The sequence below is a fragment of the Spodoptera frugiperda genome, chromosome 2, assembly GCF_023101765.2.
Source record: "Spodoptera frugiperda isolate SF20-4 chromosome 2, AGI-APGP_CSIRO_Sfru_2.0, whole genome shotgun sequence".
Classification (NCBI taxonomy): domain Eukaryota; kingdom Metazoa; phylum Arthropoda; class Insecta; order Lepidoptera; family Noctuidae; genus Spodoptera; species Spodoptera frugiperda.
In genome coordinates this window covers 10,967,333-10,986,776 of record NC_064213.1, presented here as the reverse complement: position 1 = coordinate 10,986,776, position 19,444 = coordinate 10,967,333, and the positions used below count along the sequence as shown (strand labels likewise).

Sequence of the window (19,444 nt, the reverse complement as noted above, 5' to 3'; positions counted from 1 at the left end):
ACTCACATTATATTTTTGCATGTTTATTGCGTAAAAATGTATGCACGAAAATACAGTACAATATCACTATATAGGTTTACGTTAAAACAGCTTTGGAAATATTTGTGACTTAATTTTGATAACTTCATGACATTTCATTTTCATGCAAATGAATTAGAAATTGCAAACACTTTTTTGTCTCGAGGATATGCGCTTCAAAAACATACTTCAAAACAAGACTCCGATAAATAATGTAATGTCCCAAGACCGTAGGAGTAGCTCAATAAAATGTAATTAGCAACATGATTTGAAAAGAAGGAAAGTTATTGACGAGATCTGTGACTAGAGAGTGTAGAGTTAGCACTGACATACAACCTGGATCAAAGTTACATTAGAATATTCAGTAATGTTATAACTAGTATGTACTATCAACAGTTGGGAAACACCGAAACAATTTATTAATTACAGTATAGTGCAGAGATTTTATTAAAATAAAGATCAAAATGGATTTGTAAAATGTTACAAAGATGACAATAGATTTATAATAGGATTTTTTTCTAAAACTGATACTTTCTAAGTAAATGTCTACAAAATCATTGTGAAAAAGTTATTTCATTTGGAAGCACTTTTACAGTTCATAATTTGGCATTATGTAATTGTTCATCTTTGTAACACAGTATTTAAAACAGCGATAGTATCAACAGTAATGTACAAGACAATGTTGATGGGATATTATTCTCAAGTAATATGTAAAACCTACCTAAATATTAAGGCGACTTAAAGTTTACATGTCTTTTATATCGTGAGGTGTACCTATCTATATTAGCCATTACATACGGTGCATTTTAATTTATATAAATATTAATGTGAGTAGTAAAAATATCTCAATAAAATCTGCTACTATGGCAATTCGAATCATGAACGGCTAATGTAAACATAGTGAAGCGTGTCGATTATATAAAACTAGCATTTATATTACACCAAGTGTAAGTTCTTAGATCTAGAGTTACTATAAAACTTATGATATTTTTTGGATTTATCGCCACGACATATAAAAGGCCTCTTTAACATCATATAAATTACTTTTCTTACTATCTGTCTTTAATAAAATGATTACAAGAAAGTAATTTTACAAGATTAATGTATTCTCTATGATTATTACATAAGTGCTGTTTAGACGGTGATTTATTTAATTTCATTATTGTACATATTCTGTGCACCAAAAACGACACACTCTTATATTTTGAAAGTTAGAAATCTATCACTTATGGTGGTAGTATTTAGCTGTATTAATTATAAGATTATACAAGATCTGTTTTGATATCCAAAATATGTGTCCTACATTAATATTGCGTTCTGTATTTATAGCGTGGCTAAAATATAAATATTGAATTACCAAATTATTGCTTTCGATAGCGACTCGTATCATTAATTCTATACTAGTTTACGTAGGTGCGTTGTATAGGCACTTTGCTTTGGAAGCATAAACTCAACAGTTACAACCACAATTTATCACTTACATGCTAATAATAAATAATTTTGTTACAAATTACATTTGAACTGGATATATTTGTTCAAAATTAATGAGAATGTTTCTCTCACGATCCTGTATGAAGTATCCAAGATGAGAGATTTACTTAATTTTAATTTATTAAATTACATACAATTTTAAATGCACTTTATTTCGCTTAATAAGTCGCAGTGTATAAAAGAGAGCGCATAGGCGGAGTACAAGAGAGAAGCTCGATTTTTATCGAAATTAAATACATGTACTTAATTTTTATTTCAATATTTTCAAGCACAAGCATTAAATCATTTCGGCAGATAGAAACTTACGGTCATGCCGCAATATTTATTAAAATATACGAAATTATATTTTTTGAGGCTAAAAATTGTTGTTATAGTTAACAAAAAATATAATGTATATTAAATTTTATTTAACTCAATTCACCAGAAAAGGCCTCCCAAATACAATAAAATCATAAAAAAAGAAAATAAAAAAACATAATTTACAAAACCGCTTTTAGGGTGAAGCTGCGGATAATTTAGTTCACAAAGTCATAGGTTGACGCCGCGGCGCTGCGCCCAGCAGTGGGCAAAGAAGCGCGGCAGGCAGCTGGGCGGCGTGGGCGAGGGTCAGCGCCAGGGGCGCCGGTGTGGGCTGGCCATGTGCCGGGACACCGACACTCCGGACTGCTTGTCATCGCTAAATGTCTCTGCGATAACGTACACAATATTGTTACAATCACCCTTTACGTCCGATATTAATAACCGGTCTCAATCTAATATCTGTCTGTGGGTTAGGAAAGATTTTTGACATTAGTCCTGTCAAAAACAGAGATCGATCCAAGATCTTGGATTAAAATCGGTTATTAATTTCGGCCGAGTGGACTCAGTTGCGCAATCCTAGTGTGAGAACAACAAGGGTAGGTCTTGTTGTCCTCACAAATAGTCTAAAAATTAGGCACCAACGGAATAGGTGCTTTGAATATATAATCCACGTATGAGTAGGTATCACGCGTATATAAATTAGAATCATGATAGATTCTATTAGGTATTTTAAAGTTAAGATATTAAGTTCTTGAAATATAGTATTTTCCATATGTATAATTTATGAGTATTATGATAAGCATTATAATAGACATTTACGTGCTGTGTTAAATTTAATAGCTATTAACGTGGTACTAACATGTCAGTAAAATCAATTGGATTCAAAGCCAAACGTTATTAAAGATCGCTTCGACAATCACTGACACAGTGGCAATGCAAAAATAAAATAGTAAAAGATTGCGACAATAAGCTCATGCCTTATGAGTAAATGAAAATGTCTTGTAACAAATTAGATATAGATGACTGTGCTTCCTAGTAACCAAATAGTTTGCATGCCTCAAGGCGGAACAGATAAAAAGCTGGCAACATTATGTAGTTCAGTGTTACCATAGTTAGACTGCGTCATCGGCGACACTGGGGTTGGTCGCTTGGTGCGCGCGGGAAACACCCCGGAGTGGCTTTGTGACATTAAGTCCCTGTTTTAGTATAGTTTATGTTATAGAGCATTGTGGTGGAGCTTTTAAATTAAATATTATGATCAATAGAATTCATAAGGAATGATAACAGTAACAGAATAGATTAAAAACTTCTCATTGTTAGGTTAGCCTCACCGTCACCAAAGACCCGAAACCTTGATCATTTCATCTGTCGTACCTTCCCAAAGAACGTATCCTGAACCATTCTCAAAAACCTTGGCTAAGAAGCGCTCCCAACGCCCGAGTTTTTCATGAAAAAACTCCATTTTGAGAAGGTTTTAGACACGGTAAAGTTTAGTAAATATTTAACTCACGTCTGTTTGAGTGAGGCGCTAGCTTGTCGAGCGGCGAGAGAACGCCGGCGCCCTCTGTCGGCAGCGATCATCGCGCAACGCTCAGCGGCTGTACTGGCCACGAAGGTATCGTGTAGGGAGTAACATGCTGCTGTTATCTGCAAAAATATTTAGCGCTTTTAAGGCGAAATCTAACTGTTATTTTTTCGATTTAAAGACATTATTCAGGATTATGAATACTTATAATATGTAACTAACTTCTAACTATAATCAGTAATTTAAATTACTAAAGTGTATAATAACCATATTGTAGACTGAAGCTATAAATGAGTTTAAATAACAGAATAACTCTTTAAAATGTAAAACCAGTGCACCCTGAACAATGGCACGCCACACCGAGCACCTACCTGCTGAATAAGTCGGCGGTGGAGGTCTACGTCAGCACCCCGGATACCCTCGCGGTCCTGGTGCAGCTGCAGGGCGCACAGCAGAGCATCCTTGATGGTCTGCACGGTCGACTGTACGCGGTCCGTGCGCATCAGGCGCCGGACCAGATAACCCTTGGCTACGGCCACTATTTTGGTTGCAGCTGCATGCTGATCCAGACAGTACATAAAATTGTATTGCAAATAATGCTCAAACCCATTCCGGTAAAACCAGACGAATCTGGAGATGCCATTGAGCAACTCACAAGGAAAGATTTGGATAGATAAAGCAGAAACATAAAAGTTTGAGGAAATGATCCGAAAAGTAGACCGCGCCAATACTTGGAAAATAATTTTGAAATGATATCGATAACAAAACGTCCATGACAGAAAACAAAATGCAGGTTTCACGAGTGGAAAAATAGGGGAAACATTAAACTCCACATTGTGCAAAATATATAAATTAAATGTATTTGGTATAAAACTATTTTTTTTTTTTTTACTTTCGAATCTAAGTACTAGGCAGCTAACGGACGTAGGTACGGCAAGGCTTGTTTATTTTAGTTATTTTCACAGCATAATGTCTTACGGCATTTTGCTGTGGGGGCGAGCTGCGGATGTAGAATCAATTTTTATTTTGCAAAAGCGAGCTATTCGAGCAATATATAACTTGCCCCGTCGCGAATCTTTGAGAGAACTATTTAAAACTATAAACATTCTTACAGTGCCTTCTCAATTCATTTACGAAAATATTATGTACGTGAGAAAAAATCAACAATTGTTTGAAAAAAGAAGCGACAGACACAATTTTAATACGAGAGGTAAAGATAAGTTAGCTATACCGCAATTCCGATTGTCCAAAGTGCAGAAATCCTTCATGGGATTTTGTGTTAAGTGTTACAATAAACTACCAACCACCATACTGAATCTGAACGAGAAAAAATTTAAATCTTGTATAAAGCGTGAACTGTGTAAACAGGCATATTATAAACTGTCAGATTATATTGAAGATAAAAATGTGTGGCAGCATGTTGGTCCGGCTCCACTGGACACTCGCTCACACTAGACAATGCTCTAATACGATCACTAGTTACACGTTAAATTAAAGTATTAATTTATTCCAATGTAGTCTAGGGATCCTGTGGCATCAAGCAGTTATTTTTATTTGAAAAATTAAATTAAAGATTATTTTTTATTTGTATAGAAGCATTATTTCAAAATTGTAAGTGTACATATGTGGGCACTATGTTTGAAACAACCCGCTTTTTTATTTTATATTCTTTACAAATTGGTTTTATTGTCCCATAGTTTTGACGTCGTATTGTCGTTACATTGTTCCTACATATATATACAATAGGTAAAGGATCAAATAATGTATCAGAGAGATTGTAAAAAAAAAACATTTTTTTGAAAAAAGTAATGATGGAGTTTTTTGCTCGTTCCTCTCCATTCCAAGCAACACTTTGGAATGAGCGCCTAGCTTCACTGACAGACAGACTGACGGACAATTCAATTTGACGTTTCAAAAGTGCCTAATTTAGGATTAATTGAAATAAATGCTTTGACTTTGACTTTGACTTTGATTTTTGTATTTAAAAAACTATTATTTTACCTGTTCTGGTGTTCCCTGGATGTCAATTTTACCCTTCGACAATCGCTTGTTGGTGCTGTTCATTGAATTGTAAATGGTTCTCTCCATGTTTCGGATGGCATTGTCGGTGGCTCTGTTGGCGTTTGTTGTAGAAGTCACTGAAGGTCCATGACTAAGTTTACCTTGGTTCAAGTAATTGGTACTGTGGTAAGTGAAGTCGTCGTTGTCGGAAGGAAAGGTGACGTTCAAGTCCGCCATCGTGTCGTTCGTTCGATCGGTTAACATCGGCTCGTAGTCTCGGTCCGATGATACACTCGTGTCATAGTTCAATTTCCGGGATGTAGGGGTATGTCTCTGAGTCGGAGAGTTAGTTCGATTCTTACTGTCCGGTTGTGGCTTCGGAGATATAATCTTGCTGCCATTCTGGTTACGAGATTTAATCGGTTGTTTCTTGATACTTCCCGTAATATCCCTGCTTTTCTTCAGCACATTATCGCAATGGTTTATGTACTGGTTGGTTTCTGTCAACGTGGAAGAACTGACGAGACTGCCGAGACTAGATTCAGGTGACTTGCAATTGATAAGCTGACTCAGACTGACCGGGCCTCTGTCACATTCGACATGTTTGTCGCTCCAAGCCTCTTTTGCCTCTATAGGAGATTTCGGTACTATAGTCTTTAGTTGTTTGAAAAGTAAATTGTTCTGTTCTTCAAAGACTTGCTGAAGCAGCAACTGTTCCCTTTTCTGCTTTTCCACTAAACTCGCCATTTGTAATAATTGTTGATTTTGTATTTTGTCGTAGAGTTCCCTTACGCGAACCGCCGGGTCGTCGGATTCTCCTAGTGAAGGAGGTGCGGTAACTTGGGGTTGTGGCTTATCAATGCCGGGAATTGCATTTAATTGTGGTGAACCTGGTTCTTTCACAAAAGTCACACTATTTCTAACCGGACTGATGGATTTCATATTATTTGAATTAGTTGTATTATTATATTTAATTGGTTTTGGAGGAACACTGCGTCTTTTTTCTGGACTAACTGTCTTTGCCCGTGACGGTGGTGAGCTCTGAGGTGATTTTTTAATGACTTGTTTTACGATGGTTTTGTTAGACGCGTTTCTATTAAGGTTATGTACGACATTAGTCTGCTTCAGTTCCAGCGCCATCGACGACCACTTCACTTTAGCTGACTCCAGGTCCCAACTCCTACGCTTCTTGTTTGGGCCGCTCAAGTTGGAAACAGATTCGCTCATTGATATAGAGGTCATCTCCATACCTGTATTCATTGATTGCACTTCTAGATGGGCTAAGAGCTGAGGACTTGGATGCAATAGAGTGTAAGAATGTTGACGGACTAATTTTGGAGATGTTTCCTTAATGCTCTCCCTATGCAAATCATTCAAGGATCCTGTAAAGCTTTTGGAACTTAGAGACGACGGGCCATCATGAGATAAAGTCAAATCACTAAAAGGATCGGTCAAAGTATCTTTATTTGAATTAAAGTTAAAGTTAGCCACCTCCTCGACTACAGCTTTTTGTTTTTTATTGTTTCTTTGTATTCCTACTTCAGTAATTACTTCTTTTTCTGTTATGACTTTTTGAGTAATTCTTCTCGTGCAGTTATAGTCCCTTTCAGGGAGATCTATTACAGTAGGTGAGTGTGGACTCTTCACAGTCTCAACAACATTTTTTCCATTTTCATTGATATTGAAATTGAGATCTATAATAAGTTTGGGGGAATTAGAACTTGATGTTTCTATTGAAGCTCCACTTATCTTGGCCACATTGTTGGTAGGTTTTGGTGATATAGCTCTTGTTTTATCTATATTTTTAACTGAAGTGATCGCAGTTGTTTTCTCTATGTTAACATTGAATCCAGTTTTTACTTCTTCTAGGGGTAATTCATAGTTTTGTTCAGATTCAGGTAGTTCAGGAGCATCAGTCTTATCTTCGGACTCCGAGTCTGTATCAATTACAAAAGGCTGAAGTATTGATATCCGCTTTTCCACTTCCTTGGCAAGGAGCTTGTAGTACTGCATTTCTTTGCGGCATTCCTTTGATAACTGAAATACAAAAATAAGAGATAAGGTGAAACATACAACTATGATGATAAAAAGAAACATTGTTATTTGTCACCTTCACGTGAATATTAAACGATATTTTTTTCATTTTTAGAGATATTTCCGACATAACTCGAGCAATCTCTTGTTTAACATATGAAATTCTGCACATGCTACTTAAAATGCTTGAAATTCTGCAAATAAATGAAATAAAATAATGTAGTTTGGCTAATTTTTACTGTGCCGAGTTAATTAAAATATGGCTTTGAAGAAAAATCTTATATTTTACAAGAATTTCTCACAGACAGCTCTAACATAAATAAGGATCCTTAACTATATCTAAAACGGTTTCTTGAAGAAAAAATAAATGCAATGTAATATTTCATTCCGTGATCCACAAATTGTAGTGCCTGAGTTATGATGATGTGAAATACATGATCTTTTATTTCATTTATTTGTGACACAGATACACAACGTCCAGTACTTGAATGAATTTTCTGTAAAAATGAACCTATTTATTTTACAATACTTTGTCCTTCACTATAAATAATGCTTTTCTGTTTCTTAATTTCTCACACAGAATGAGGTGGCTTTTGTTTAGCACTAATTCATCCTAGAATGATATCTAAATGTTTAAAATGAAGCCACTGAGCATTTCAATTAGGTCCATAGAGCTTTTAAAAATTACTCGAGATCTAATAAGAGTACAAATAAAAATATTTTATTATAGTCAATTTTTGCACACCTAATGTTAAATCTATTGTTAATATTACATTAGGGCGAACAAATGGCCATCTAGAATACAGAGACCATGACCTGGACACAATAAATTAATTAATTTACTTACCACGGGCGGAAGGAGCGGCACCCCGTTCAGTTTCATGCAGGACACGTACTGGCCGGCCTGTCGCACGCACTTCACATCCCACGGGTCGTTCATCGTTAATCTACTGGACTACGACCAGCGGCTACTGGACTCCTGATATACCCCAAAAAGCTGCTAACTCATCAATATCCAATTACTAACATCTCGTAGGAAGTTGCACGGCACTTTTCCAGTCTATCTAATGTAATAAATCACAAATTTTGAACAGTATGACGGGGGAAATTTAATTTCATTAAACGCCGTCGGAATCGCATCGTAATGTACCAGATGTTGTCATGCACGATTACGTCAGGTAATAAGTATTTTAACCGGTCTGGTGAAGAACATTTACTACAATTTATACAAAGATATGTTGTTAACGCAAAAATATGACGATATCTAAACTAATTTTTGATTTTCAACTTTATTTGTAAATATTGGTAGAATAATCGGTACTCGAACAGTATGAATTTGAAAATAGTGAAAACTTTTCTCGATTTCGGTATAACTGTATAGCTACTATATTTGAACAGTTGAACCAATAACAAACACTTCACTTGAAAAAAAATAAGTTACTGTCCAATGGGAGCGATGTAAAAATCAAAACAATATTTTTTAATCAAATTGAAAACAGCCCACTTAACAGTTGTCAAACAAACTTCGTGTTGCCATGGTTACATATAAAAATGAATAATGATCATGATGCAAAAATATATTAACATACTAATTATAATAATTGATTCTTTTTAAAATTTTTAGCATTGTCGTCATAGAAAACTACAATTAAATGTGTATTTATCTTACCGCTTACAGTTGCTACACTTTCGTACTTACTGAACGTTGAGGTTAACAGATTATAAAATAATCAAAGTACATTTTTTTGACAGTGACAGTGACATGACATCACCAGCTAATTACTGATAGTGGTACACTGATTACTCATGTAAATTTTTGGATTATTTACAAATCTTCAATGATAACTTTTAAGAAAATCTGGTGTACACATCGAATATAACAAAAGCAAGTCTGCGGCAAGACTTCCACGTGAATTTTTGGCATAAACCTTTCAAAATGGATGTGTTATTAATGAGGAACATTTGTCCCGCCGGAAAGCAGGCGTTAATTTGTTTTTTTATTTCTACTTTAGTATTTACGACATCATTTTTCTCTGGGAGCGTTCTAGGTTTCTCGTCGGAACTCTGGGCTTTGACATATTGGGGCCCGGCGCTGTATTTCTGTCTATTTAATTTCATATTAAGATACTGCTATAAAGGCTTCATGTATGAGGTAAAGAACATTAAATTACCTTGACTTATTCGTGGCAGAGTGTAGCATTATTTTCTTAATCTCTAAGAAGCCTTGTGATTAGGGAATGGCATGCCATTTTAGCAAAACATGTTATCAAGCAACCTTTATTGAATTAGCTTGTAGGTCAGCATGACTCATTTGATTCGGAATAATCATTTTATTTGCAACCAAAAACCGTTTTTGGAATTCAGGAACACTAATACTTTTACTATCCAAAGTCAAAAAAAGAACACTGCAATGATTATAAAAAATTGTAAATATCATTTTTCTATTTTCTAGGTCTCAATTAGATCAGCATTCTTAGGTGCCACATTTTCCCTGGGCATCTTCCTGACCAGCTTTGACAATGGCTGGCGAGTGTTTGGGCTGTATACCATAATCCTGTCATTCTTCCACTTCTCCGAGTTTGTGTCGGTGGCATTGACCAACCCGAGGACTTTGTCAGTGAACTCATTCATATTGAACCATAGTATACAGTATGGTGCTGCGGCTGTAGCCAGCTGGATAGAGTGGGGAGTGGAGTACTACTTCTTTCCTGGTAAGTTGGTCTATTTTTTAAATGGATTAATTTTTGATTGCACATTACGCTCCAAAATCTGGACATAAGATACTAAGTTTAAGGTAGACTCAATAAAAAAAAAGAATAGACTAGGTAGACAGCCCAATGTTTTAGGAGTGTGAAGTTAATGACATGATAAATAATAACCCCCCTTGTATCTTCTAAAATTAAATAAATAATGTCAACATAACAATATTATGTTTGGTGCAGATATGAAGAGCTACTTCTGGCTGTCAGCCGTGGGTGTGGTGATGTGTATCACAGGGGAGGCACTCCGGAAGTCAGCCATGTTCACTGCCAAGACTAACTTTAATCACACAGTAAGTAAAAACTCCTTTTTCTAAACTTCTAATAAATTCTAGCAAACGGTTTCAGGGATAAGCCATAAAATCTAATAACACTGGTTTACAAAGTCAAAATTATTTATTTCAAATAGACTGGGAAGGTACTTTTGAATGTCAAAGCAAATATTACAATATAAAGAAAACAAAATGTCTATCTGTCGATCAGTCCTCTATTGAAGCTATTTGCTCTTTCCAAATTGTAGGTATATTCCTATGGAGAAGAATGAGCAAGAAACGCCATAGGTTACTCATTTTCAATCAAGTTCACAATACAATACTTGGTTACATTATATAACACCAATTTTTACAATTTTAGGTGCAATTTGTGAAGCGCCCCGACCACGAACTGGTGACCCATGGAGTGTACTCAATCTGCAGACACCCAAGTTACGTGGGATGGTTCTACTGGTCCATTGGTACTCAGGTAGGATTACTAAAACTGTTCTTGTCATTAGAATGTAATTTTAAATAAAACTTCATAAGTCAGAGTCAAGAGATTAGTGAAAATAATTTCATTATTTCTGAACAAAGACACACCCAATTACACTTTTTTAACCAGGTTATTGGACCCAAAACCACTTACAATCATTCATAGCTTGATGAATCGTTTATGTAGGTATTTTTACAAACAGTTCATTTTACATTTTCCAGATAACTCTACTAAACCCAGTCTGCGTAATAATCTACACACTAGCATCGTGGACGTTCTTCCGCGAGCGAGTGTATGCTGAGGAGCTGACGCTGCTGACATTCTTCGGGCCGCAGTACGTGGAGTATCAGAAGAAGGTCGGCACCGGGCTCCCGTACATCATGGGATACATCCCTGAGAACACTGGCCAGAATGTCAAGGACGATCATTGGAGTTACTAAGGTAATAGGATTTTATTTTAGAAGCCTATCTATAGAAAACAATCCAATAATGACTAGAAGTAAAAAAACTACTATAAAGAATAACGATTATTATTTCTTACTAAAATAAACCTTTAAGATTTAACAAAAGCATCTGGTTTTGTTTTTTTTACCCGATTGCGCCAGAAGGAGGGTTATGTTTACAATACAGGATCGACTAACTCACAATAAATAACTCTTGCATAACATCTCAATCAATAATATAAAGTAAATGTATAAGAATCACATGTTTACCTGTGTATTCAGTTTATATTTTATTATATTTCCAGGTAAAGAGGATCTCATTAAATTTGCAGAGACTGGTTCAAGTCACAGTGAATTTTCTAGTCTAATACAACATTAAAAGTACCACTTCTAGAAAAAATCATATAAATCAACATCTAAAATCTATTTCAAAGTATTTTAGCTAACATTACTGTACATAAATGAATGATTCTTAAAAATAATAGTTTGAAGTAACATATTACTTGTATAGTACAATTTTGTAATATTATTGTCGAACTTAATTCGTAAGTCTGACCAAGTTTTTAAAGTTTTCATTATTAAAATTGCATGCCAATCAATGCAATATATTACTGTCAGTTAAGTATTTTGTTAATTATTAAAAAAGAGCTAATAGATATAAACCGATGGTGTCGCCATCTACTCATGTCAAAAAATTAACATTACCTAATAAAAAGTGCTAGATGTTCGGATTTTTTTAAAACTAATTTGTAAATCTACTTTGTACTTAAAAGTAAAATAATAACTTTAAAAAATTAGAAGTACCAAATAAGGATGATGGGCATTTTTGTTATAGACCGTAGCCTATGAAGCCGGTAGAGTTCTAATATCTGTCGAATTTTAATACATTAGCTTATAAATAATATTATGAATCTTGAACTGTACATCAAATGTACATCATCCTTTGATCTACTAATGTTATTACTAAATCTAATAGAATTTTCTCTACTATTTGTAATATTAAAATGTAAATACTTGAATGATCAAATTTTATACATTGCATTTAATGATACTTGTAAATAATGACAGAGGCAACAGTTTTGTTCTATGCATTTTGTGTTTATTACGGGACATGCTAGTTGAATGGTGCCAAAGACACACTATATTTAATTGGCCTGCATGCAATCTGTCACCCCTTAATATAATCAGCCTTAGATACTTCATTTATTTCTTTTACTTGTTTGTTACATTTTTAAATATTAAATTAAAAAGAAAAAAAAAACATTTAAAAATATAAAAAGCAGTAGCCCACCAGTAACGGGATAAATCCAAGCTACCGGTGGTCAGGGCTCAAGAGAGAGGAATTTCCGGACAATACGCGCCGTGTCCAGAAGTACTGCCTTCTGCATCAGGCTCTTGATCCAACCATCTAACGTTAGCCTACTCAGGTGTTGGTCGAGGCTTTTGGCTATAAGGCCATTGGCAGATACGACTATCGGCACAATGATTGCTGAATCTACATCCCACATGTCGACAACCTCATGAGCTAAATCAAGATATTTACTGGCTTTATCTTTTTCAGCTTTCACAAGATTCTCGTCATGTGGGATTGTTATATCAATTATCATTGTGCGACGGCTTGGTCGATCTATCACCACAATGTCAGGTTTGTTAGCAACAATTGTCCTGTCTGTGATGATAGTTCGATCCCAATACAGTGTGACATCTCCATTTTCAAGAACTGGGTCAGGCAGATATTTATAATACGGCACTTCAGATTCAACAAGTTTGTATTTTAAAGCAAGTTGTTGATGAATAATCCTGGCTACAAGATTGTGTCTGTGCAAGTACTCTCCGTTAGCTAAATGAGAACAACCCGAAATTATATGTCGAATGGATTCCCCTGGGCGATGACATGCCCGACAAATGTCAGCCGTTCCATCCTTTATAATATACTTTCGGTAGTTGTTCGTCAACATAACTTCGTCCATAATTGCACAGACAAAACCTTCCGTTTCTCCAAATAAGTTACCAAAACGTAGCCAGGATACGGACGCTAAGAAATCTGTATCTGGCCCATGTAGGGCCCGATAGTAGCGTCCGTGCAACTCCTTACTTTGCCATACATTCTTGCGATCCTTAGTGCTTAGTATTATAGGTTCTCTCCAGTCCTTATTAGCCAAGGAGAGCGGAGTAAGTCCTTTGTCCACTGAGACAACATCTCGATGTATCCCCACCTCCATTTTGAAAAAATATTTTCGGAGACTGCACACTTCACTATTGTGTAGGGTTTTGGCATTTAAAAAGCCTCGCCCCCCACATTTACGTGGTATGTACAGTCTCATTACAATTAATCAGCCTTTATTATTAAAAAACTCACTTGGAAAAGAGTTTTTGCGTTCACCAGATGTCGCTGGTGAGCTTCAAAGTCATGTCCAATACCAATAGCTGTCTATTGTTGCCTGACTTACAGCTTTACGTAATCATATTATCCATTTGATCTCAGTCCATTCCAGTCTCTCTAATGAAGCACACAATATAATCATTTCCTGATTGCATTGCATGCAGGCACATGGCGATTCCAAAATAATCTTACATTGGAGCAATGATCGTGATCTTTGTAAATGCTTGTATGTAAAGGTTGTGAATGTACCGGCTACAGAACAAATGTTAAATGAAATAAAGAGAAATATTTTTAATTATTGTCTACATCCTGACTTTCTTTTCCTCCCATTCGTCTAGCTAATAGCCAGCACCATACCTAGTGCAAAAGAAAAAATAAATGGCCTTTGCATAATGTTTGACCAAATTGCGATAAGTATTGTTGACAAAACATTACTCTTTGAGCTCAGGACAACAGTAACGAAGTAACAGCGTTCCATACCAGCCATTTATAACTTAACTCGCAATAAAATTATTAATAATTAAAAAAATTGCAGTGAATTTTGTAATTTTCTACCGCAATGACAATAAATATTTCTGAATTAGCGTAAAATACTTTTAATGCATGAAGAATCAATTGTAAAATAATATATAAGGAATATAACCGAAGAAATACATAAGAAACAAAAAACTATTGTTTATTTCAACATGTCCAGTGTGGCTGTTTTTGTATTTCTACTAGACAATATAGTAGGTAAGTACGTAATGGTTTCATTTCATAAGTTTCATAGTAGGTTGTTTGATTACCTATTCATAAATAAATTTCATTCATTGTTTCAAATCTTTTTTGTAAATTCAAATCAGGTAATCTTTAATAAAAACATAGGTAATAGGTAATGAAATAGTAATTAATCATCAGTTTAACTTGAGCTTAGATTATTATAGAAAGTAAAGAGGCTTAATCCTAAAGAAGGTCAAAAAATAAATGATGGTTCCTGTAAAAATAGCAGGTACCTAGTACCTACCTACACGGGAACATGAAGACAAGCGCAACTCCAGCCTATTTCGAATAGGTAACTTAGCTTTCTGCAGCATGACCAATAGGACCGCACTGTTTACTAATATTAGGAAAGTAATCGTAATGTTTAGGTATACTTACGAGTACCCACCTACTGTTAACTGTTTTTCCGTAACAGGTTAGTAGGTAGACCGACCGATCGGTCTGGGTTTTGTGAAAATTCAGTGAGGGGGTTTCCACCACGGGTTTCCACACTTAGTTTTAAGACCTGCCTAACCAGCAGCGATAACTTTACCACAACTATATTTTTAATATCTTTCAGGATTCAAAAGCGCCCTCAACGACACTCTAGTACTGAACGCTAAGTTCGCTCACAGTAACGAAACGCCCGTGATTACGAGCTGTGACCCACACACCACCGAGCTGGTGCTGGGCGCCGTCAGCCATGACCTCGACCTGGTCTTCGTGCCCTCCTTCAGCAACGACGACACCCAGCTCAGCGAACAGATCAAGGACCAGTCTCCAGAAGTATTTAACACTGTCTTCGATAACTCTTTGCGTGATCCAGAGCATGGCAAGGACGTCTCGATGGATGACAACACAACCAATTTCGCAGAGAACGAATTTAAGTTGTACAGAAGTAGTTTCGGTGCTAAAGAACACCAAAACACGACAACAGTTGCGCTGGAAAATAAAAATGAGTCAAAAATTGTGTTTCCAACGAGCGAGCTATTTCTGGTCGCCATATTTGAAACGCTGGCTAACGTTACCGCGCAAACTTGTGCGGGGACTCTGATCACACCGCGGTGGGTGCTCACTGCCGCGAACTGCATCAACATACTGTCCAATGTATACTCTAACAAGTAAGTAGTCGTTTTGAAATTAAGGTTACAGATGCACGTTCTTAATAATTATGACTTTCTTACCAATTCTAGCACCAATACGACAGAGAAAAGTCATTACTACACAGTAGTGGCAGGATCCTCAAATCCTCTTCTAGACGGATCAGCGCACAATGTGACGACAGTGCTGGTGCACCCTGAATCCAATTCATCTTACCCTGCCGGCACGAGTGGAGAAATGGGTCCGTACTTGGCCTTGATGAGGATCGAGCCTGCGGTGGATGTTCCAACCATGGAGCTGATGGCAGACGAAATAACGAGTGGAGAAGTTATGGTGTACGGTTGGATTTTGTCAAAGGTAAAAATATAGGGTTCATGAGCCAAATTCAGAAACTTAGAACTGAATTAGGTACTTTGTAAAATTTCTCGTGTGTCACTTTGGACAAACCTTGGCAACCATTCTTATCCTTGCTCTATGAGCTAGTAGACTGGTGTTGGTGACGATTAGGTTAAAGAAATTAAGTGAAATAAGAAGATTTCAGAGAACAGCTGGATGCAGTGCAGGCTGCTTCCAACCGACAACCGACCGATCTGAAAGTCATTAGGAGTAGCCCCATGCTAATCATTGGTATTTTTATAACTGACTAGTGGTCGCCTAGTGGTTGAAATTCAACCATATACGATTTAATTTACAATACCACTTAACATACGTTCAAGGATAATTTTTATTTAACTTAAACTCAAACAAACTCTTTTATAAAACTCTATTCATATGAGACGTCAATATCATCGCAATGTCTATCGATTTTGACGTTTTGTCAAATACGATCAGATACTATGCATGTGTGTGTAATGTTTTATTTATTGATTTAATGTACTTTATAAGCATTATTTTTGAAAAATATTAGCGTTCCTCACTTCTCCTACACATAAACTATAAGTGTACCAAATTTTATGATCCTACGTCCGCGCAATTTTCGTAAAAAGCGGTCCAAAATTTTTGCATCACGTATTAATATATAGATATGACTATGATGAAAAATACTTTACGTGTTGGTATTGCAGAACGAGTCGGACCGCGACGCGCTGTACCGCGCGTCCACCGCGAGCCAGATCCTGCTGCCGGCGGAGTGCCAGGCCATGTACAGCTACAAGGACAACGACGTGCTCTGCCTCTTCAGCCACGACATGAACAAGAATATTATGCAGGTATTACATGTATTGCAAGTGGTCTAGTGGTGAGCCGCGGACTACCTAGCGGGTTTACCGGGGCTCCGGTTCGAAAACAGGAGTAGGAACGGGGTGGTTTTTAGTCAGTAACAGTCTGACACTCCCTCTTGCCTCGCCCAAGGCGAGATTGGATGATTTTCCCCCACAGAAAAAAGTGGTCTAATGGTGGTGGCTGGTTGAGATTGAGATTTTCTGGAATTTTTTAAAGTTTGCAAACGATAAGACACCTCCTTTACCAGTTACCTATATCGATCAATCAGCGCCGCCCACTAAGACAAAACATTATAATAAATAAATGCTAAAATAATAATAAGGAGTGCCTTTTCTATTTTTAATCATTTTTACCAATTGCAGCTTAGTTCTGGCGGTCCCGTGCTAATGGTGCATGACGGTAAAGTGAAGATGTTGTCTGTGGTGCAGACGGACGAGCACGTGTTCGTGTCCTACCCGCTCGCCGGGCACTACGACTGGATTGTACACACTATTAATAATGAATAATAATTACTGTAGGAAAAATATTGTGTTTTATTCATGAAAATGTAGAGTTCATTTCGAAGTAAAGGCAATAAGAGCAATCGTTTGATACATCCATGGAATATTTAATAATAAAATAAAATTTATTGAAAAACAACTAAAAGTTGACTGGGCCGCCGTTAAAATAATTTATATTTTACGAAAATGTACCTACACATCTATTGTGCGCGAATGTAGTATTGTCATCTAGCGGCAAGTAGCTTCAACATATAGTTTTGCTTTCCGGCACTAGATGGCGTAGTCGAATGTTACTATGTTGTATGTATTATTTCACTACTGTACTATTCTGATCTCACCCAAACTACGTTTTGTTTACAGTTGATTATAATAAATGCATTGTTTAGCAAAACAATAATATGTCATCATGGCTTAATGACATAATTTCATTTAGAAAATTTGAGAAAGTTGTAGTAAAGAGATCGATGTAGGTGTAAAATAAACATTCAGATTCTTTTGTGAAGATGAAAGAATGTTTGTATGAGAATGATTCCATCATGTAGGTACGACGTATTGGAAATATTCTTTAATTTCATACGTAACTAAGCCATTACAGGTTGCAAAATTACATAATTGTAATGCCATTGCCTCCCTTAGGTAAGCCAGTACGATGTAGCTAGTGGCTACGTCAGAAGTGCTAACGTGAGGCTTCTTGCACCGCACTGCGTAAGGTTTCCACACACTCACAGTTTAACTCTTTTTGTAAATAGGTAAATAAAGACATTTGTCTAAGTGGTTACACAATGACCTAGTAGATGCTGAGGTACCTATTTAGCATTTTCTAACTCTAGGTATCATGCCAAAAAGGAGGATAGATTAAATTAAGCTTGTCATCATCACGACATCAGCCACAAGACATCCTGTGTCGACTGCTGAACATAGGTCTCCGACAATTACTACCAGATAAGTCGCTTAGAAGCGATCTGTATCTAGCGGCACCCTGTCACCTTAAATAGGTCACCTGTCCATCTTCTTGTGATTGATCGCCTTAGAATTCTACTATATCTACTAATTATATTATAACAATACTCTTCTCACAGTCGGGTCAAAAGTCGACACCATAAAAGGATGTGAAGTTTTTCCTCAAATTAAAATCAAGTAATACATTAAAATATTTTTTATATTGAATGGATTTAATGGGCTTGTATTGTATGGTCTTCAAGATTAAGAGTTTGTACCAAATATAAGATCGTTCGGACGTCAAAAAGGGGGGTTTAATGCCAATTAGGTACTACGAGTATATTTGATCCAAACAAACAAACAGGTAAAGAACATCGGGCATTTTTGTATGGGACACTTACCTACGGCGAACAAAAATAAAATTAGGTACGGTGGATAGGCAATTAAATCTAGTTCACAATGGTATAGTTCCCATATCTGTGGGTCGTGGCAATAAGGAGAAATTGGACATTTAAAAAATATTTATAAATGTTTTTGGGCAATAATTGAAGAGGAAAAGGGGAATCAAAAATAATTAAAACAACATATTTTTCTCTTAACTTTTGGCGAAGGACTGCGATGATGATGACGAAGGACTGCGATGTAGTAAGATAAGCTAGCTACCTGCGCGAGCGCAAGATATGTATACCAGTTTTAGGACTATGGGCGAGAGTGAGAACGAAACATGCACATCAACTTGACGGATTTAGTCTGATTGGGTTTACAAAAATACCACGGAGTGATATTTTAACTTACTGAGCGGTCGTTTAGTAATTAGGAAAAATAGTCAACTTAAAATATCATTTTCATTTTACTAATTATTTCCATTTTCCCATTATTGTGAATCAAAATAACTACACAATATTAAATATGATTGCAAACACTATCATGTAAAAATATTTTGGTTTATGTTCGCGACTTTTAAAAAATCGGGTAAAAAACGCCCGATGTCCAAATAAATAAAACCGTTTAACTAGAAATGTGTATCAAAAGGAAAAATGAATACTGCCAACTCTAATGAATATTGAATCACCCTGTCTAATAATACCTTATAATAGTAGGTACTACTTTATTAAGTAGAAACTGAATTAATAATGTTTACTATTGTAAACAGGTTACTATTGTAAACATTATTTATAAACAAGTTAATTCACAATTCACTTTCTTATCGGACGAATGACTTAACCAATAAGATTGCGATCTGT

At 36.0% G+C, this 19,444-nt stretch overlaps 3 protein-coding genes across 8 annotated transcripts; 2 read left to right on the top strand and 1 right to left on the bottom strand.

Annotated features, from left to right (window-relative positions):
- Window positions 1-7: 7 nt before the first annotated feature.
- On the bottom strand, window positions 8-8,857 carry LOC118269429 (uncharacterized). Of its 6 annotated transcripts, XM_035584535.2 has the most exons (7): window positions 8,217-8,857; window positions 7,446-7,563; window positions 5,336-7,372; window positions 3,706-3,894; window positions 3,320-3,456; window positions 2,917-3,005; window positions 8-2,195 (listed from the first exon to the last, which is right to left on the bottom strand). In XM_035584535.2, the coding sequence occupies exons 2-7, from the start codon at window positions 7,539-7,541 to the stop codon at window positions 2,116-2,118; spliced, it is 2,628 nt and encodes an 875-aa protein (XP_035440428.2). In that variant the 5' UTR covers window positions 7,542-7,563; window positions 8,217-8,857; the 3' UTR covers window positions 8-2,115. The 6 variants fall into 6 exon arrangements, with proteins under 6 accessions (XP_035440428.2, XP_035440431.2, XP_035440430.2 ...); XM_035584538.2 differs by lacking the exon at window positions 3,706-3,894 and having other exon boundaries at window positions 8,217-8,856; XM_035584537.2 differs by lacking the exon at window positions 2,917-3,005 and having other exon boundaries at window positions 8,217-8,855.
- Window positions 8,858-9,127: 270 nt separating this feature from the next.
- On the top strand, window positions 9,128-12,505 carry LOC118269361 (protein-S-isoprenylcysteine O-methyltransferase). Its single transcript, XM_035584428.2, has 6 exons — window positions 9,128-9,521; window positions 9,822-10,080; window positions 10,312-10,421; window positions 10,762-10,869; window positions 11,097-11,316; window positions 11,624-12,505. The coding sequence occupies exons 1-5, from the start codon at window positions 9,306-9,308 to the stop codon at window positions 11,313-11,315; spliced, it is 912 nt and encodes a 303-aa protein (XP_035440321.2). The 5' UTR covers window positions 9,128-9,305; the 3' UTR covers window position 11,316; window positions 11,624-12,505.
- Window positions 12,506-14,334: 1,829 nt separating this feature from the next.
- On the top strand, window positions 14,335-17,285 carry LOC118269103 (uncharacterized). The gene is made up of 5 exons (XM_035584026.2): window positions 14,335-14,433; window positions 15,020-15,560; window positions 15,633-15,897; window positions 16,605-16,748; window positions 17,124-17,285. Exons 1-5 carry the CDS (start codon window positions 14,388-14,390, stop codon window positions 17,265-17,267), a joined length of 1,140 nt encoding a protein of 379 aa, XP_035439919.2. The 5' UTR covers window positions 14,335-14,387; the 3' UTR covers window positions 17,268-17,285.
- The last annotated feature ends 2,159 nt before the right edge of the window (window positions 17,286-19,444 follow it).